Below are 20920 nucleotides of genomic sequence, written 5' to 3'. Positions count from 1 at the left end.
ACATAGACAAGCACTCACACCTATAGGCAATTTAGAATTAACAACTAACCCAACTCCAAACTGCATATCTCTGGGGTTAGATGTGTTGGAGGAAGCTGGAGTACCCAGTGAAAACCCACACAGACACAGGGAGAATGTGCAAAGTCCACACAGCACAGGCCCAATCTAATAGGATTCAAACCCAGAACCTTGTCATTGTGATAGTGCTAAGCACCAGGCCACCACCCCAACCCATGGAAATCATACTCTCATAGAAATGTACATTATTCAAAAACCTTACAATTAATGTATGTGTAAAAACTAAAGCTGCTGATAGCTCTCAGATACATACTAGCATGCAGTTAATCCAGCTGCACCCAAACAAAACGAAATTTTCAGTGGTCACTGCACCTGCGATGATTGACACACAGCAGGTGAAAGCGGTTTATGTTAATTGATGTGACCCAGGCAGCAGGAATAAAACCACCCACAGTGGTAGTTGTAAGTCTTCAGTCATGATGGCTTTCTTTTGGCAAGGTGCACTGCTTTTGAGTCTGCTAGCTGCAGTGTCAGTCTTTGCAGGTAAGGTTACTTTTTTTTTTTTTAAATAATCTAAACTAAGTTTTGAGTGAATCTCCCCTCAAGCTGTTTGAGTATACTCTTAATTTCTTCATGTTGTACTCTTCACAGATATGAAACTGGACTGTTGGCCAGATTTTGTGATGCTGGTGTGGACAGATAGCAGATCTCAGGCTGATACTTCACTTTTCCGCCTTGGTAACTGCTTTCCCACCAGGTTCACAGCTAGAGAGGCGGTTTTCAGTGTGTACTTTAAAGATTGTAACTTCAGAAGAATGGTGAGTAGCAAAATTTGCGACTGGGTACTTTAAGTAAACCCTGTCTTTTACCTGTTAATGATATTTGCCTCTTGTAGGTTAGTGGGGATCAGCTGATATATACAAACAATCTGACCTACGGTGTGTTGCCTAATTCTCACAATGCCCCTTTCACTCATCCAGTTGTTTGTGCATACAAAAGGTAGGGCTTTATATCATGTTAATGAGGAAAACAGGGTTTTGTCTACAGTTTCATGTTCATAATAGCTTCTTTTTTTTTTTTTTTTTTTTTTTTTTTTTTTGGTACTCAATCTGCTTTACTTTGTACAGACCCAAAGACTGGTACCCTGTGATTTATGAACCAGTGTTTAATACATATGGTCAAGGAGACTTGGTATTCCATATTTCACTTATGAATGGTGGGTGTTCAGATAAAACCAAATACACATCAGTGAGTTTTGGAATTTCCATGTGTTTACTGTAATTTCCATTTTTGGCTTGTCTGTTTCTCTAGCTGACTTCTCAGGCCCTGCAGAAACTACTAGTTTTCGTCTGGGCTCATTCATTCCAATCATGGCTAGTGTAGATCAGAGGACCCATCAGCCATTGCTACTGCTGCTTGAGGAATGCTTAGCTTCCACCTCACCAGAGCTGCACCCTGAAAGCTATTTATATCCAATAATCACCAATCAGGGGTATCCTTCTTATGAAAATATAAGTAGTGGCTTACTGAGGCTTCTTATCCAGATGCTGGAAGTGATTCATAAAACTCCTCTTTAATCATATAGATGTCTTGTGGACAGCAAAGTGTCACGCTCAAAATTTGAACCAAGGCAAAAGCCCTCAGAGATCCGTCTGTCCCTTCAAGCCTTTAAATTTGCTCTTGGACAACAGGTAAACTATTCATTTTATCTGTATGTTCTTGCAGATTCAAGGCTTAAACTCAGAACTGACTTGCAACCGCACTTTTTATCTCTGCTCAACAGGTGTTCATCCACTGCAGTCTTGTAGCTTGGGATCCTGTTGGTCTTGACAAAACCAAGAAGGCCTGCCATTATGTCAAAGATCATGGGTAAAAATATTTCCACTTTTGAATTTAACCCAGCACTGCATTTTACCCACCTACAATATGAATAAATGTTTTATACTAGTCAGCATTTAGGCAATTCATAATCATTGCTCCCATCTTTGTGCCCTTAGTTGGGAGCTACTGGATAATGCTGCACTTGGCAATCTATGTGACTGCTGTGATTCCAGTTGCAAGTCCAGGAAGATAAGAAGTACACTGTCAGGTATGTGTGCAACATTTTAAATTAAACTACTTGTTTTAGCCTACTGGTCTTTTTTATTTATTTTTTAATAAAACAGGAATGCTTGGAATGGCACAAGATGCAGTCCTTGGGCCACTCACCATCACTGAAAATTCCTAAAGCATCAAAGTAAGAAATAATTTTATATTGCAATATACTGTCAATTTGTCTTCCTGTCTTCATAAATATCTTTTGTGCTCCAACAGAAATGGATCTGCCATGTTGGACTGTCTGTCTGAAGTTTTTTTTTTTTTTTTTTTTTTTCTTGGTCCCCCAAGCTTTTAAAATCTGTGCCAACTTCTCTGCATTTCAGATCAGTGGCCATTAAAGTTATATCAATGCCCCAATTTGAAACAAGCTCATTCTTTAATCCCTTGCAGTGACATCTTGAAGACAATGAGGAAACTTTAAATATTGGTTTCACTGTCTACATATTAAACTCCCATGTGGCAAATTGTTTCTCAGTCATTTTTGTGATTAACTAATTGTCACTCCAACCCTCCTGGAGGAAAACAAACAGTAACAGGCTTGCTACAAAATATGCTGCAAGTTTTGTCTATTCTAAGGTATTAAGCTATGACATGATGGAATTCAGTTTCTAGAGAATGGCTGTGTTAAAATGAAAGTTCTTATGTATACAAACTACTTGAATATCTGCAACTGAAAGGTTGACCTAGTCACAGATGACAAAATCTGAAATCACTATAAGATAAGTAGCACTTCCTTGGCTTTTCTTCCAGGGCTAAATATGATTAACCTCAAAAGTCAAAGGTTGCTCTGAGGAGTTAATAGAATTAAACTCCTCAAATTTAAAAAAAAAAAAAAAAAGGAACACTTCATCACAGTATAACACCAAGTCAGTTAAACTTCAGGGATATCAATCTATTTAGAAAGGAAAAGTAATTGTGAACCATTTTCACCTACTTTGGTGCCAATGAAAGTGACCACCGGTACAATGTAGAGGAAAAAACAAGGTAAACCCCCAAAGAGAAATGGGTTTACATGTGGTGGCCACAGACAAATACTCACATTATCCTTCCTGACTGGTTCTTCTGTTGTTTTGCTGGTGTCCCTGTCCCTACTTGTAGCATGAAGCAGCCCAGTCAGGTTCACACTATGCATGTGGTGGCACAGAAATTGTCTGGAGACAGAGTTAACATTATACTACCTATGTCATCAAACATGAACCGGTAGCAGTTGGTCAGTGATGGGATGCATGTCCTTGGAATAGGGCTGGGTGATATGGCCTAAAAAAAAAAGATTTAACATCTCTTCCACTTAGCAGTATGTCTCTGTTTGAGGTGCTGCAGTAAATTGGTTGTTCTGCTACCTTTGCTAGCAAGAGACTTCACACTTCGCAGCAGGGTGTTTGTTCTGCATCTGACACCGCAAACCCGAACCAATTCCAAATTACAGATGACACTGTGCCTTTCTTGGGAATGAGTTCTTCCCTGCTCACTGACATGTTTGTGTATTTCTAATACGGCAAACATGCAGGTGGAGGGGCTGAGCCCAGAGGGGAGTGTTGCTGGATGTTAGAGAAAACCAATTCGCATTCAAACAAACTGATGTAAACCACACATTCGAGTTAATTGATAAAATCAGTTTATTGCCCAGCCCTACCTTCGAGGGCCACACAGACCTCCATATTATTGCCAACAGTACCCTGACTGCTGTGAGGTACTTGGATGAAATCCTCAGAGCGACCGTCAGACCTTACACTGGTGCACTGGGCCCTGAGTGTCTCCTGGTACAGGACAATGCCCAGCCTCATGTGGCTAGTCTGTAGGCAGTTCCTGGATGACAAAGGTCTGGATTCCACTGACTTGCCCTCATGTTCCCCAGACCTAAATCCATGGAGCACTTATGGAACATTATCCCCTTTGCCACCATGTACCACCACAGATTGCCCAGGAGCTCACTGATACCCTGATTCAGATCTGTGAGGAAATCACCCAGGACACCACCTGCTGATTCATCAGGTGCATGCCCTGGCGTTGCAGGGAGTGGATACAGGCACGTAGAGGCCATACACGTTTCTGAGTCATGCTATTAGTTTCTGTAATAAAACTGACACAGCTTGTGAATTTTTCAGTTCAGTCTTCCATGGGCTGATGATTATGGCTTCCATTGTCTGTTATATCAGTTTGGTCTGAACAAATGATACAATGTACAAGTAAAGACTTTCAACTTCAACAATTTATTCATCCAGACTGGATGTGTGATTTACTTGTTCCCTTAATTTTTTTTTATTTTTATAACGCTATAGCTTCTCAAGACGCAGAAAATGCACCAACTCTGAGCTCCCTGCTGTTTTTGGCCATACACACTGTCAAATATGTGGATACTAGTAACTGATTACAAAGGCAATGATTAATGATTACACCACAAGGTGACTAGATATTGAAACTGAAGACAGAAAGTGCAGGTCATGTCATGATGTGGTGCAACTTGTGTCCTTAGTGATGTTTTTGTGTTAGATGATCAATAGAAATGACTGGCATTCAAAGAGTAAACCCAGTAAATAAAACAGTAGCTGTTAAAGGGGTTAAATGGCTTCTTTTTTAATCTCATCAAGCATGTTTTGAAGTGAAAATGGAGGAGTGGATTTTTTCCAGTCCAATGTTTATTTGCAGTCAAATCAAAAGTGACTAATAGCTCTCAAACATTTCCAAATCTAAAATTAGCCTACTGAAAAAACAGTAACGTTATCTTGAAATAAAATCTGGTTCACACAGTACTGTCACCTAATATCAAAACATAAAAAGCTGGTAATGTTTAAAGCCCATGACGAGTTAGCAAACCTGCACATTATGAAGTGGCGCTGAAACTGGGCTTCCCCTGTGTCTCAGTGCAGTTGGCGCCCAGGTAGGACTGAACTCACCGAAATACCTGTCTGGCTATAAGTTCACCCTCTTCTCGGTAGGTGCTCTGGTAATGTAACAAAAATGAGACAGTGGATATTTTCTAGTCAAAACGGTGTTGTTCTGAGTCTTTTTCTGTCTTTCTTTAGGTTCCGGCCAAACCTCAAGTTAGCATTTTATGCTAGCTAGCTAGCTAGCAAAGACTTCATAGCTAACAAGCCGCAGGTGTCATAGCTCCACCGAGGAGAAGCCAGTGGCATTAGTCTGTTTTTCTGACTGGTGTTGGCACCTTACTAGTGTTTTGTGACTGTCTGCTTAGGGCTGCTCCAGAATTGACGCTATGTAATGCTAAAGCGATCAACTTATGGCGCTAACTTTGCGCATGTGTAACGTTAGCTGAAATACATCACCATGAAGCCCAAATGGTTTATGTGCCTGCTTTAAAACATGTAGGTAGGCTTTCCAAAGAAGGAAGCTTGGCGATAAGGTCTACCCTGGCTTTCCAGTCTTACTGAAGGTGATTTTATGGCGTTGAGGTCAGGGCTCTGTGCAGGCCACTGAAAATCTTCAAAACCAATCTAGGAAAAATAGTTTCTTTATTAACATGGCTTTGAGCACTGAGGAATTATTATTTTGAAACAGGAAAGGCTCGTCCCCAAACTTGCCACAAATTTGGAAGTGCATCCCAAATCATGACAGATAGCTGAAGACAGAAAATACACAAAAACGTGTGTCTACATGCTTTATAGCATAAGTCACTAAAAGGCGGACCCACAGGCCGCCCCATACGGACCCGGACCTACAGCCAAACCAGAAGATTGTGATTTAAAACATAACGGGGCGCTCCTATTTCCACCGATGCAGCTTTTTTAGACTTTACGGTAGTGTAAACGCACAGACCAATTGCATGCGAGTTGAGCCATCCCACGTGATACCACTCAGCCAATCAAGTCTGTGCATCCCAGGCGGTAAACATTACGACTCTACAGTGTAAACAGCGCTAGAGGCAAGTTACACATGAAAAGACAGTACAAAGAAAAAGAAAAAAGGCGATACATGTAGAAAACAAAGGGAGAGAAACTGTCGAGTGAGACGGAGAAAGAGAGAGAACTTAGTTAATGAGAGAACATTATACATATCTACAGCCATATATATATGTTCAGTTGTATGTTACATGACAATAAATATTGTCAGAAAGTTTTTGAATTGTACTGAATTCATTTGATTTGACAGTCAGGTATTGATTACATGCAGATGTTGATAAAACTACTAGGCTACTTAAATACATATCACACTAACTAGTTAGACATTATGATCTTCCGGACCTTTGCTTCAAGAAATTTTCTCTAACTGGACCTCTTTAAATTTTAGTTGAATACCCCTGCTTTATAGAGTCCGATAATTATTAATTATTAATAATTGTATGTGTGCAGACAAGGAAAGAAGACTTTAAATGGACTGGTTCCACTGTAACCAGTGCTTCGTTAAGACAGCTTCTGCGTTTGCTGTGTCCAGCTGTGGTCACATCTGCTGCGAGGCATGCATCAAATCTAGTAAGGCAGTTCCATTCTGATCTGATCCACATGCTAAGATAATTATCTTTGACTTCTTAACACAAATTAATGAACGCTATTGCTCAAATAAGAGACAGCTCAGGCCACTTATGCGTTGTGATTATGCCTCTTCCTTCAGAGCAGTGCAGTGTATGTGGGGCCAGCTGCACTTATCTGCCCATCACTGACGAGGTTGGTGAGTTTGACATAGTCACTGGTTATGGTTGGATGTCACCAAGAGATAATGACATAATTTCACACAGCCGACCATTACGTCTACACAAATGTCTGTTGTAGATGAAGCCACAGGAAAAGGTGTTTTTCAAGGACCCTGTGAAGCTCATCAAGTCACGGCTGGAGCACATATCACAGGTTTGTCTCCTCTCTGTAGCATGCACCCCTGCTCCCTTGCCTGTGGCCTTTTAAATTGCCATACCAGGATGTTAAATGTCAGGGCACTCAGTCAATTACCTGTCAATAGTTAAGGGAGAGAGTGAAAAAATAAAAGCTTCACTTTACTTTATGATCATATTGGAATCTTGTCTTCTAGTCAAAGTTGATCTGTAGAGTCATTTAACCATCGGTCATCTTACCTGATAGAACATTTATGAGGCTCTCGTGCTCCTTAGATTGCACATTTCCAACGGACACAGATGGAGAGAGTCACAACGCACTTCAAGCACAAATCAGCTGACTTGGAAAGACATCTGAAGGAAGTCACTGAGCAGAGCTACAGGTGATTTCAGTAACTGTCATTGAACCTCTGTTGCTGTGTAAATAAAACTGTCATTGCAATGCTGTTCTTCCCACATCATTATCATAAGGCATCTCTCTGAGCTGAAAAGAGAGAATGCTGTCTTAGAAAAGCAGCTTTCACAGCTGAAGATGGAGACTGCTGAATTACAAAAGCCACTTTCTCAAAGGAGGGTAAGTCTTCCAAAAGTTACTGTTTCTTCTAATGCTAATTTTATGGTGATAAGTTTAAAGTTCAGTGTTCAGTTTAACCTCCACACTTCCCACTTTCCACAGGTTTCTCCTGGACAGTTTCAAACAAATGGGTAAAAGCCAACCCACATGTCAGAATAATATTTTCTTTTTTTTTTTTTTTTTCTTTCTTTTTCAAAAGCATGCATTTTTCCCCCTCATATATAGTCGTCAAAGGATGTCACTTCCTGTGGCTGTCACCTCCCCAGGTAAAACCAGATTTAAGTTCAAATTTAGACATTTATAATGGTGAATTTCACATTTTTTGATTCAAGCACATGTTTTCCAGTTACTCCGCGTTCAAGTAGTGTCAGGTACGAATGTTTGTCTTTATTTGCTACATCATCACATACACGCTAAACAAATGAATTCCATAACACTTAATATGTATGAATGTGGTCTCGGGGTCTCAGTCACTTAGGTTCAGCAGGGTCCCAGGGGTGGGCCAGGGACAGAGGTCTCTTCCCTCTCACAGTAAGTTATAGTGGCCTCATGTTTTTTTTTTTTTTGAACTGTTCAACTAAATTATTATGAGCTTTAGCCATTCTCAGCTATTGTTGGGCAGAGTTGGGGTACAGTCTGGAGAGATTGACAGTCTGTCACATGGCTAACACATAGAGATAAACAAACGGTCAGATTCACATTCACACCTATGAGCAATTTTAGAATCATAAACTAGTCTTTGGACTGGGAGGAAGTGGAAGTACCTGGAGAAAACCCACACAGACACAGGGAGAACATGCAGACTCCACACATAAAGATCCCCAGTCAGTTGTGGGCTAAAACCCAGAACCTTCTTGCTGTGATGCAACAGTGCTAACCACTGCATCACTGTGGTCCCCAGGATGACAGTGACACTGGATATTATTTATGGTTATCTGTTGTGCATCTTTATCAGTTCCAGTTTTAAAAAAATCTAAAATCAAGTTCCACTTAGTGGCTTTTGGCAGAGTTTAAGACATCTCACTGTCTTTGCCTTTGGTGGATGAAGTTTGCTCACTTGTTCTGAAGATGCCACATCCACAGTAACTATGGAAACTCATTGGCATACTGCTCCCATGACAACAGAACAAACTCCATCAATTGATGAAGACAATGACGTGATGTTCAAAGTTTCAGGAAAAAGCTAGCAAATGGGTCTGGAGTTGAGATTCCAGACTACTTTTCAAGAATGTATTAGACCATCACAATATTTACACAGACGAGATACTTCCTCCGTGTTAGTATTCATTATATATTGTATATACAGTACAAATTGATTATACATAATTTAAAAATAAATTTAATATCATAAATTATTTAGCTTTTACTTTTATTGCATTTTATTGCATAAAGAAAACACTTAACCCACTTTCTGTTTTTGTTAGACTCCTGGATCAGCTACTTCTATTTCTAGCCATAGTTCACTTCATGAACATGTACACAGTAAGTCTAGTTGGTCCTTTCGCTTTGGTAGCTTTGACATGAACTCTGTAATTTAGACCAAACATATTTTGCCTTATCAAACTGAATGCTCTCTTTCCTGGATCAACTCCCCCTCTTTTTTCTTTTAAGGAACACCCATGTTGTTCAACACTCCTACAAGGTAAGAAATATTGTCCTAATAACTTCTGCAATGAAACATGCTCTCATTTGTTTTTAATAAGGTTTTTGAATCATTTCTATCATCCTCAGAACTCCACGTCAGACTCCTGTTTTTCAGTTCATGAGTGGATTATCAGTACTGTCACCCAGGCGTTAATGAAATGCCCACTGAAAACTTTGAGGATAATCATTAGTTACAGATCTGTTCATCAAGTTGGTTAGGTGCATACAATGTATGTTTGCTCAGGCATAGGTGCTTCAATATTTTGAACTCTGTTGAAAATGTTTATTTTATAATTAATAAGCTTATGGGATTGTTGTACTGGTGTTACATGTAGTTCTTCTGGTGAGGAATTAAACTGCCATTTAACAACAGTTTTCCCTCAGGAGCATTTTTGCAGATTAATATTAAACACTTAAGTTTCATTCACAACATAGGAATTTGATCAGTCATAATGAACTAGATTCACTACAACATACCACAGAAACACTGCTGACACACAATTATAAAAGCAAATTATTTACTGGTTTCCAGTGACACAATTGTGCAAACGGGATTTTCTTTCAAACAGAAAAAAAAAATACATTAAAAACATCTGCAAAAAAAGACCGCATGACACTTGAATCAACTTTTCATGACTAATCAGATGACACAACACAGCGTCACACTGCTTTATCAAAACTCTGGTCATCTAACATGCTTTCATTTCTAAGGTCAACTAAGAAGTACTCTTCTTAAGCTTTGTTTCGCTGCAAACAGAAATGTGTGAAATAACTAATAAATTTAACTGGTAACCCAAAAGAATAATATTTGCACTAGTATAATTCAAAGTTTGAAATGACAGAGACAATATGGTTTTTTTTTTCTTTGGATTCAAACTCTTTTCAGCATAAGGACCCCCCATCAGTTTTCTAAATTTATAAACCCTCAACTCATGGCCTACACCTACTAAGACAAAAAACAAAACAAAAAAAACAAACAGACAATGCAAATCAAAGCTGAAGGTTCGCAATTCAGATGTGTGTATCGTGCTGATGGGAGTGCTGCTTTCTTAGTGCTGTTACCCTTTGCTGTTCAAAATTCAATATAAATGACAAGTATTGAAATGGTAAATATTACATTTAAGTGTCTAGAGGAAAACCAGGAATGTGTTTCAGAAATGTGCTGAAACATATGTAGAATTAGATGGAACAGAAATTTCTGTTTCCTGAAGACATGAAGGAAGGGTTCAGTGTTACAGAATCAAGAACAACATGTTCAGTCTGGAATTAATCTTTTGTGAAAGAATCGGGTGGCAGCAGGCTCTAAACCCAAAGTGCAAGATGTCAATTTAAAGTGTATGTGTCCAGTGTGCCTTTCATGAGAAGGAATTATTGGCTCTAAAGGAATGATGACACACAGTGATCAGTCAACAAATTAATTAATGTAGACATTTTTCTGAAGCAGTTACTTATCTGCTATAGTCATGTACCAATAGCACAACCTGTTTAAATTATATTACTACAATAGCATACAAGAAAAATCTGTAGTAGTGATATCTAAAGAAAAATAGGAAGCTAAAAAAAATATAGCAAACCAGTGTACACGTTACTGTCCTATTTACAGCAACACAGGCAGCACAATTATAATTCAAGTCCAAATATATTAGAGTAAGCAGGAAATGCAGCAAATACATATCAAAAACACAAACCTCACTTAGGGCTTGTACGGGGAAGACTGGGTATTACAAACCTGCCTCATTTAAAGCAATTTAAACCAAAGTAATAACTATGCTTGCTGGTGCAAAGGAGCACTCCACCTACTTTTATAAATGTTCTTAAGTCTGTTTCCAGTGTTTCAGTCAGTAATAACAGGTTCTTGGTCACCCTCCCCAACATCCTGAGCTGCAAACCAATCTCGCACTTGCTGGTAGCTCATTTTTGATTTCTTGCATAGAGAGTCTAGGTCTTTTTCATGTAGTGAGCCTGTTGAGAGATAATATGTTACCAGTGGCTGGGTATCAGGTGAATCTGTACTTGTTCCATTTCTCTGAGATTTTCGTTTGCGGCTACCCCCAACTCGAGCAGATGTCCCAGAGCCACTTCCATTACTTAAACCACTGCTACTTTGCTGGACAGCCAGTTCTGCCAAGAACTGGTCACGGACCTGCTTTACCCATCGCAGCTGGCCATTCTTAACAGCATACCGTGTGTCACCAAACCACTGAATAACATCTGCCCGGGGTAGACCTGTAAGTTTCACTAGTTCTGTGTAATCTTCACTTTTGGGCCACTGGCAGCGTAAGAAGTGCTGCTTTAACACATCTAACTGCTCCTTGGTTTTTCTTGGTCGCCCAGCAGAAGATTTTGATGTGGAAGCCTGCAAGGGTGTTTGTGAGGGACTGGTTTTGGCTGAATGGGCAGACTTCTTTGATGTACCGATGCTGTTTGAAAGCAGTTTATTAGGTGAGGCTGTCAGTGGTGGGCTGCCAGAGGGGGAAGAGTAGGGAGAGGTCTTTAATATACCTTCCTGTGGAACATCTGGCTCAATCTTGCAGGTCTTGATCAATTGTAAGGGTTGATCGTCACTTTGTTCCTCATCTTTAAAACTGTCCCCATCACCAGAAAGATCCTCTATAACATCAGATCCTTCTGCTTCAGTAGTTTTTTCCCCAAAGGCTTCCAGGCTGTTTGACAAAAAGGTCTGAAAGAAATGTGAATTCCTAATACCATTGCTACGGGCTCCCTCATGGCTCTTCACACCATTATTCTGACGGGTCTTTTGATTAATAAGTGGAAGAGGCTGGATTTGCTGATCATGTTTACCTCCCACAGAAGTGTGTTGAGAATAGGCCTGGGCTGCTGCCAGGCTTCCCCGGCCTACCCTAAGCTGGTAACGGCTGTCACTGAACCATTTACGAATGTCGTTGCGGCTCAGCCCAGTTTCCTCCTGCAAACGTCTTAGCTCTGCCTCTGCAGGCCAGTTCTCTCTCAGAAAACTCTTCCGAAGAGCAGCGAGCTGAGCTTTAGACTTTTTGTAGCGCCCATGACGGTGCTGTTGTGAGGATGACTCTGAAAGGTCAAGGGAGACATCGGTTGGTGTACTGGCTTGTGTGTCTGCTGGTGGGCGGTAGAAGTATGAATCCTGAGGGGGTGGAAGAGTGGAACTGAAACATGGGACAGTGGATTTTGCTGGTTTATAGGAATCCGGTGACTCACACTTTGGTTTCTTGGGGGTAAAGCTGGGGAGAGCACCCTCCACTTCATCGCTATCCTTGTCCTCTATTATCAGTTCCTCACAAACTGTGGTCTTGCAAGATATTTTGGCTTCCTCATTTGTTTCTGTGGAGTCATCATAAAGTTCAGGTACTGCCAGCTTCCGCCGTGTCTCCTCTATCTCCTCTGAGGACCAGCTAATACCGTATTTAATTCTCTGCACCATAAACCAAACCTTAACTTTGTCCAGTGGCAAGGCACATACCCGGGCCAGGGTGTTAACCTCACGAGATGATGGGTATGGAAATAAATTAAAGGCTTGGACCAGCTCTGGGATTGTGTCAAGTTCACTGGTCTGATCCGACTGTGTCCATACCAATTTCAGTCCTTCTGACACCAGAGGCAGGCACACAACAGAATTGTGGTTAGTGGTGAAACTAGCCACACCACTTGAGTTGTTTACAGCTGAGTTGGCAGAATGGCGAAAATCCTTGGAGTCTGCCTTTGTTATTTTCCCTTTAATAGAATCCTTGATGCCCATAAATAATCCATTTCTGCCATTATGTTCATTGTAGGTTGCCATCTGGGATATCAAAATAGGCTGTTTCACCTAAAAAAAAGAAAGAGAGGTCACTGTAGTTGTGTTTTTATTTGTCTCAACAAACTATCTTAACTTTACAGATAATGTCACAGTGGGGAGACGGAAACTTTGTGAACCAGTACAGACTTTAAGTCTTTAAAGAACTTTCTGTTCTCATTCATTCTCAAAGTAAATTATCTGACAGCTGTTTCCCCCTCCCCCCCTACTTTGCACTCCTGTTCTGAACTCCCAGTGAAACTAGTCGTATTCGCTCCATCCAGACCGGTCTCCCCTCCCCCAACTCGTGGTGACTGACTTTTGTTTTGTGTGAGTAGGGAGACTGATCGCAAATGGTGGGAGCGTGGGGAACAGGGATATATGAGAAATCCATCATAGTCCACTTTCTCACCCCTTCCCAGCTGGTCTTTGTTCCACTTCCAAGTTCTCAGTCCTGAACAATAAACCGTAGCCTCGTCACAAAGGCAGGTGAAACAACAGCAACCTGTGGATGGAGAAAATAAGTTGAACTGTTACACTACACACACACTTTGATGGTAGTACACAGACATTCCTTATGAAAAGTGGTTTGCAAAACTAAATAAACACAAATGTATTTGTTTTCTAACGCAACAAGTGTTAAGCCTGCACTTCAGCATATGACAATGGATGGGTATGTCAGGTTAGTAAAATACAAACATTTATGACTTAGATTTACTTGATCAGCACGTAATAACTTTGTCCCATAGCAGTCTCTGCCTCAAACATGACTCGTCTGTCTGGAACCACTGACTGGACGGTGTCTTCCAAATAACTCTCCGCTTCTCCCGTGTCTTATTTTTTTAAGACATTTCATTATGTTGTTTTCTCATTCATTAGGTTGTTTGGGACAGCAGAGGAAATGTTGCGCATTTACTTAGGAGGTTACGCCATGGCCGACGATTTAGGTCGCTTGAACCACGCAAGAAATTTCCAAGTACATCAAAAAACACAGCCACCAATTATGAAATCCCTGTATTAGTCAGTCGTGACACACTGGAGCCCACGGGAGACTGGATCATGTGGTGGCCTCCCCACCGTGTTTGCTGTTTAACTTTAATCCGCTCTGACACCTCGTACGTGGTGTCTTTGTTTTAGTGGAACAAAAAGCTACAAAAGTTGCTCAGTGTGCCAGTGACAATAGCAGTCCACCGTCTCCCCCTTTATGGCGTACTAACTAAAACGTTTCACACCGCACAGGCGCACTTCGCCGTCAGACACGCTTGAGTGAAACATAAAAATAAACTTACCCAAAACGCCAAAACAGCCTTTTGTGGCCGAGGTCCGTTTGAGCGGAAAAGAAAACCAAAATAAAGCCGGAGTTTCTCCCTCAGCCACTCCGGGTTTTATGGCCCAAGTTCGAGGAAACAATACAGTCGATGTGTCTGTTTGACCCTTGTCTTATTTATCAAGCACCTCGACGGATTACGGTCGGGATACAAAGATGCGAGGCAACCAAGTTTGTCGCCCTTCGTATGAGTTCAGTCGTCGACTAGTTCTCGCCGCGGAGGGCACAGATCTGTCAGTCCGTGAGGTTTAGGTCTGGATTTCAGTCGCCGTTACTTCGTCCTCATCGGGTCCGTCTGTTGTTGCTTTTGTTCTATAACTGAGAAGTGTTTCCCCTGTCCGGCCAGATCGAGGCGAGGCGGAGCTGAGGACCAGGAAGCCCAGAAGGCCCAACTGGCTCTCCCACAGTGACGGCGGGAGTGGGTGTGCCAGTCTGGGAGAGCAGACCATGGATTGGAGGGCGGAGGCGCCTGTTTAATAAATCCGTGGCAGTAGGCTAAAAAATACACGTCAACCACCCACTAAATCCCCCCATATCGGGAGGGAGTTAGTCATCTCGATACATTTTAACACTGCGTTTACTCTGCTCTGATGTATATAACAGGAGTTTACCAATGTTTCCACAGGGAACCCCCTTTGCAGCCTCCAGCCTGGAGGAGCATCAAAGTTGTAGAGCTTCTGATTGATCAGTCCAGATCCATAGTTTTTAATTTCTGGAAATCTTTTTCCAACCAGGGAAACGTTACATTCTACATTAAAAAATATATGCTTATATTTCATTGGCAAATAGATCAATTTCAAATAAAACATGTTGCCACTAAATATATAAATAAGAATTAAGATGATAATTCTACTAACATCTGTTTCTGGCTGTAGAGTCAATGCTTTGAAACAGTATATGGATCTCCAGGTTGACAAATAAACCTTAAGAGAAAATAACATCGAACATTTAGCGAATAAATGTTGAAAAATCCAAGTATTAAATGACTATGGCCCTGTATCAATTTTCCCAATTTTTCAGCAAAATTAAGACCCAAATACCCAGAAAAAAAATTCTTATTTGTATTCTAAAGTCTAAAGAGGATGGAAGTATACATTGCAGTACAATCAAATATATTCAAGTGAAGTGCCCATGTGTCTTTGAGTAATATGCTGAATTCATATCAGCCTCATACATAATGTTCTGTAAATGAAAATAAGGCAGTTTACTTTAGTTGTTTATATCTCAGTCAGAGTTAGCATTTAAGCTAAAAAGTAATATAGATTAGATGTAGTTACTAATCATTTTCCAGGGGTTTGCACACTGTTAAAATAGCCATACCATTTGTTTAGATATTATCACTATTGTTTCACAAAAAGAAATCAGAAGTGAGTTAACATTACTTTATTTAGCCAGACAAATACAGTATAGCAGTTGCAATAGTAGTGTTAAAAGATGTAATAGAAATATAACAAATTGTGAAAAGGGTGCAAAAACAACACAATTTTTGTTTCTAAAATGTTTCATATTTCGCTTTAGAGTACACTGTGTTAAAATACATTCTATGAAGTTCACTTCACTCACAGCTGACACTAGTGTTCATGTTAAAATACAGAAATTAAGCTTATGGAGTCTTCATGTTAACATGTTAATTTTACACTTGAGAATGGAAATGAAGTAATTTAAACAACACTCCTTCAAAGAAATAAAAAGAAGTTGAGGTCAATCTAAACACTTTAACCCACATAGGCATGCACATTTTTTGTCAGCACTCAGCCATCAATAATGGTTCTGATGCACAGCCTTTGGCAACACTTTTATAGATTTAGCTAGAACCTAGACCTTTTGAGTCAGACCCACTCCAGCACAGATTTAGGAATTGTTTAGAAGCGGCTACTTGTCAGGGTGAGCACAAAGCGTGGCAGCCGAATAAATGACGGGACAACCCATGAGAGCCAGGACAGATATGGGACCCTACTCAGGAGGAATTTTATACTAGTGAAATCAGTTACACTTCTCCCTGGGAATAAATAGATAAAGTGTTAGAATGACATGTTTACACAAAATTGTAATTTCAAAATATAAATCTTCAAATCTCAAATAAACTAGGAAAACCAGGACAAACTTACCATCGATATCTTGTATCCCATAGCGCCTTGCCAGGTCACAAGTCATTAGAACTTTTCCAGTCAGAGACATCAGATTTTTATCTTTCAAACAGAGAAAGCCCATATCAAAGTAGGATAAGTTTACAAATAAACAAACCTCTCTAAAATGATCGGCTGAACCAAATGTTTTTCACAGCCCATTAGGAAGAACAGCATGTGAAACTCAAATATGTGCACACAGATACTCAAATGTTCACTCTGTAAACATCTTTCTGGCTAACTTTGGAGAGGAGGTGTTACTGCAAATTTACGTCCTCTTTAACAATCTGAAGTGAGTATGATCTTCAGTGTCATCCTACCTTTTGCCAGTTTGACAATGCACTTCCCACTCAGTTCTGTGGTTTCTCCACTGGCAAATACATTTTTCAACTGAGGAAAAGAAAATCCAGAGATTTAGTCATAAACTGGAGATTCTATAAAAGTTATTGCTGTATTTAAAAGTCTGTTGTTAGAGAATGGTCAAAATTTAAATTTACATCACTTGGTGAATCTTTCTCCAGTATAAACTGAGACACCAGCTCTGTTTGTACCGCTCCTGGCCACAGGCTGACAGAAACCACCCCCCGATTTTTCAGCTCAACAGCCATGTCTGCTGCCATCCTGTCACACTGGAGACAAACCACAAAACCAAACAGGGCTTTTATTACACTGACACCATATGTTCAAATATAGTACTTTGATCAAATTATATAGGACATACACTCTTGTTAATATTGTTAAGATGTGGTTTTTGATAATATAAAAGGACTAGAGTCCAGAACCTACTGCGGCTTTTCCAATACCATATGGCACATTGAAGAGATACCGCAGGCCTCCTATGGATGAAATGGTGACTATCAAACCTTGACCCTGAGCCACCATCATCCGGGAAGCATAAACTGAGAAGAAATAGTGGCCCCTACAAAAATAAAAATGTAAATAATTTTTGTCTAAAGAGCAAATTAATATTGTCAAATTTCATGGCACCCATATGGTTTCTCATTTAGTATTCTGAACGCGGGAATTCCCACAGAACTGAAAACTAAAAAACAAGTTGAGTAGCAGCTGATGTCTGGAAAAGTGTCATTTCACAGTCTGCTAACTCAGTTGACTTAATGGACTTATAAGGACAAAGTGTACCTGAGGCCTGCGTTATTGATAGAGTCCCAGATAGATGGGTCGATTTCCCAGAACTTCTTCCCCGTGCTCCCAAAAATACTCTGCAACAATATACAGTTAAAAAACTCACATGCTGAGCAGTGTTGTTCCTCTTTGTAGCAGTTGTCTTTCAATGCTCTACATCAAGTGGTCCACAATTTCAGATCAGCATATAAAAAAGTAGTGTTTCATGTCAGTGCAGTACACCTGCCTGCACTCCAGCATAGGCGTTGTTGACCAGGATATCCAGCCTGCCATTCTGTTCACATTTGATCCGCTCAAACAGTCCTTCAATGTCTTCATCTTTTGTTGAATCACAGACAACTGGCACACAGTTCCCACCCCTCTCCTTCACCTGTGTTGAGAACAAACGGCTCAGCTGTAAACCGTATCAACAAGTTCAGACTGAAACACTGCAACTATACAACACAACAAAGAAACCCCCACAGTTTAGGTGCAACCTCTTCTCTAAATTACCCACAAGGCACTAACTGGAGAGAGGTATTTACACTGATGGGAGCTGATATAGATCACAAGCTGAAGGCACCACTGTGACGTTCATGGACAATGCTTTTCCTGTTGATCTAACAGCCATCTGATTTGGCTCTTCTAAGAAAATTCAAGCTCAAAACCTCACCTCTGCAGCCGTTTGTTTCAGAGTCTTCTCCTGGCGCCCCGTGATGTAGACGGTGGCTCCTGCCTCAGACAGCTGGAGAGCTATTCCCCTGCCAATGCCTCTGGAGGCACCTGTTACTACACACACCCAGCCAGACAGGGACATGTTTCTCTGGAGGAGGAAGCAACACCACATACAATAAGCAGTAAACTCAAGTCAAACACACTATGTCAGCTAAAAATACACATGATGAAGAGCGGTCTGTGGAGGATATATAATCACGGGTCAAATGGAAAACAAACAAAAGTCGCAAGATTGAAAACGAAACTAGTATCGCCACCCACTGTCTTTAGTTGACTTGACATCTGCATTTACAGTAGGTTGAGTCACTGTTTTAGCATAATTTAGCATGCGCAGTTTACAGTGCTATTGTGAAAGAGCTGACTTAATCAGCCAAGTGTTTAACGATCAGCTTTGAAGAAGAATCTAAACTTTGCCCAGATTACATAAAATATAAAGTGTCATAGTACGGCGACTGATAAATGTGAAATGTAACACAGTACAACCACACAGTGAACATTTATTGAGTTATCGTCGTATTTATACCACCATAAACATCTTTTTTTAACTAGCTTTTTTTTAACCACAACAAAAACACACGATTCTGATTACGATTTCTAACGTTATTCTGAAGCTATTAATGTATATTTAACCTTTTTTTTGTTGTTTCAACAACAAATCTGCTTATATGGCCAATTTACTCTCGTTTTGAGGAGAAAAGATAGTGTCGTTATGACAGTGACCTTTCATGGCAAGAGATTTCAGATTTTCAAGAGTTATAACTTCTTTACACGATTTGATTACATCAAAGTCCGGCCCTGTTGCTGTTTAACGCAATAAATTACATAAAACTTTACAAATCAAACTACACCATAAAGACCTTACCTTATGCCACAGCAAAGCGCTGGATCTGGTTTGTCAAGTTCCAGTAATAGTACTTTGCAGGAAACGTATTGGTGATAGTATCACTGCTGGATATTTGCTGCTGTTATTATATTGTCCTGTGTGGTAATGCCTCCACACACAACACACACAGCGACGCAGCGCTCACAAGGCTATCGAGACCCCGTTTGTATCATCGCGAGAAGAGGCCAAGCGAGGATGACCTGTGTGATGTCATACACGAAACCCTGAACAGTCATGTGGACTGTTTGTTGTAACCCCTCATCCGCCTGAAGTAGTCATGTTTTATTGTGAAATAAGGGTTGAATTCATTTAGTCAGCTCTGATTTACACAGCATCCAATATTTCCTGAACTATTTACAGGTGCCCGTACATGACACATGTGCTGTTGTGCTGGTTGTGTGTGTTCAAATAAACCTGAAGGTTTTTGTGGTTTATTTGTTAATAGTCTACATGACGAGAGACAAAATCAGGACCATTATAAACCATCCTACTGGAAAGTGTCTTTATTTTATTTTACAACAATGCACATGATGGCGCTATAGCCTTACTAAAAATGTGTAGCCCTTGGTGAGTGGCAGTGACTATTATGATTACAGTAGTGATAGAAGTACAAGAAAAAAGGTATATTGTTAAAAATATTACTTTTGTAATCCAAGTATGATGGTTGGGATTATGAAAGCTATTCGTTGTGCTCCACTATTTCTAGATGTTGCTGTTCTGATGAAGTGGCTAATGCTTCACTGAACTAACAATCTGGGCCTCTATATGCACTCATTTCACAATTAAGTTTACAAAGCTGATGTGAATTTCTCAGTCATTTAGATGAATACTTTTGTTCTTCGCTGTTCTTGCTGCTTGCACAATAATAACGCAGTGGTGAAGTTGAACAGTTGCATTCTGGGATGCGGCAGATGCAGATTAGAGAGTCAATTTCCACTTAACTGTGAAGTGACTATAGTATCATTGCACATACATGTTATGTTTCCTTCTGATTTGTGGAATATGTATTTTATTTTTGGTGGCTCTGTCATTTGCACTCATTTTACAGCAAGATAGTCCTGGCACAGATGCCCCAGCAGGCTGAGGCCAGAGTTTTTCCGTTGGATCTGTGCACGTGAGGGTTTCCGAAAGTTGTTTCAAAAAAGTTTTCTCTATCTTGGTTGCATTTTGACTGTTTGTGTGTTGTGATAGACAAGTGCAGGCAGCCATCTTAATGTTACTCTCACATGAGTTGATTTTCTCTGCATTGAACACTTAATGCTGTTAGTACTAGTGAGTCAGGGGAGGGGAGCTCTGTGGTACAATTCATACATTTGCACTTTAAAGCAGGCGTCACGAAAACTGGAAAGAATAAAAAGAAAAACTGAAATATCACATTTACATAAATATTCAGACCCTTTGCAACCTAATGTGAAAATTAGCTCAGGCTCCTTCAATTTCTCTTGATCTTTGCTGAGCTGTCTCTACACCTTGATTGGACTCCACCAGTGGTAAATGAAATTAATTAGACATGATCTGGAAAGGCACACACCTCACTATAGAAGGCCTCACAGCTGGTAATGCATATCAGAGCAAATACCAAATCATGAAGGCAAAGGAACTGTCTGCAGAGCTCAGAGACAGGATTGGAAGATATTTATTTATTAACAGGATAAACCCCTTGACATGAATCATCATGTTTTTGAGGGAGGCCTCAATTTGCACAAAATAAGCCGTGGAAACCTACAAAAAATTTCTGCTGCACCAATGGTTCCCAGGGTCACAGTGGCCTCCATAATACTCAAATGGAAGAAGTTTGGCACAACCAAGACTCTTCCAAAATCTGGTCAGTTTGCCAAACTGAGC

The 20920-nt window shown here is 40.3% G+C and overlaps 4 protein-coding genes across 4 annotated transcripts; 2 read left to right on the top strand and 2 right to left on the bottom strand.

Annotated features, from left to right (window-relative positions):
* The first annotated feature begins 494 nt into the window (after positions 1–494).
* On the top strand, positions 495–2245 carry zp3f.1 (zona pellucida glycoprotein 3f, tandem duplicate 1). The gene is made up of 9 exons (XM_026314154.1): positions 495–561; positions 670–836; positions 914–1017; positions 1146–1234; positions 1330–1510; positions 1604–1709; positions 1802–1887; positions 2016–2107; positions 2184–2245. The coding sequence occupies exons 1-9, from the start codon at positions 495–497 to the stop codon at positions 2243–2245; spliced, it is 954 nt and encodes a 317-aa protein (XP_026169939.1).
* A 4197-nt stretch (positions 2246–6442) lies between these two features.
* On the top strand, positions 6443–9393 carry LOC113134744 (RING finger protein 212B-like). The gene is made up of 12 exons (XM_026314246.2): positions 6443–6542; positions 6682–6734; positions 6840–6914; positions 7172–7278; positions 7367–7469; positions 7572–7600; positions 7695–7735; positions 7816–7840; positions 7940–8000; positions 8894–8951; positions 9081–9111; positions 9201–9393. Exons 1-12 carry the CDS (start codon positions 6443–6445, stop codon positions 9265–9267), a joined length of 750 nt encoding a protein of 249 aa, XP_026170031.1. The 3' UTR covers positions 9268–9393.
* Positions 9394–9614: 221 nt separating this feature from the next.
* On the bottom strand, positions 9615–14613 carry homeza (homeobox and leucine zipper encoding a). The gene is made up of 3 exons (XM_026314245.1): positions 14172–14613; positions 13295–13387; positions 9615–12915 (listed from the first exon to the last, which is right to left on the bottom strand). Exon 3 carries the CDS (start codon positions 12886–12888, stop codon positions 10948–10950), a length of 1941 nt encoding a protein of 646 aa, XP_026170030.1. The 5' UTR covers positions 12889–12915; positions 13295–13387; positions 14172–14613; the 3' UTR covers positions 9615–10947.
* A 1094-nt stretch (positions 14614–15707) lies between these two features.
* dhrs1 (dehydrogenase/reductase (SDR family) member 1) lies at positions 15708–19213 on the bottom strand. Its single transcript, XM_026313559.2, has 9 exons — positions 19055–19213; positions 18131–18280; positions 17705–17848; positions 17476–17555; positions 17122–17254; positions 16833–16964; positions 16656–16725; positions 16318–16398; positions 15708–16208 (listed from the first exon to the last, which is right to left on the bottom strand). Exons 2-9 carry the CDS (start codon positions 18272–18274, stop codon positions 16072–16074), a joined length of 921 nt encoding a protein of 306 aa, XP_026169344.1. The 5' UTR covers positions 18275–18280; positions 19055–19213; the 3' UTR covers positions 15708–16071.
* Between the last annotated feature and the right edge of the window lie 1707 nt (positions 19214–20920).

Source organism: Mastacembelus armatus, chromosome 17 (assembly GCF_900324485.2).
Source record: "Mastacembelus armatus chromosome 17, fMasArm1.2, whole genome shotgun sequence".
Taxonomy (NCBI): domain Eukaryota; kingdom Metazoa; phylum Chordata; class Actinopteri; order Synbranchiformes; family Mastacembelidae; genus Mastacembelus; species Mastacembelus armatus.
The sequence above is the reverse complement of the archived record's forward strand: the minus strand, read 5'-3'. Positions and strand labels throughout refer to the sequence as shown.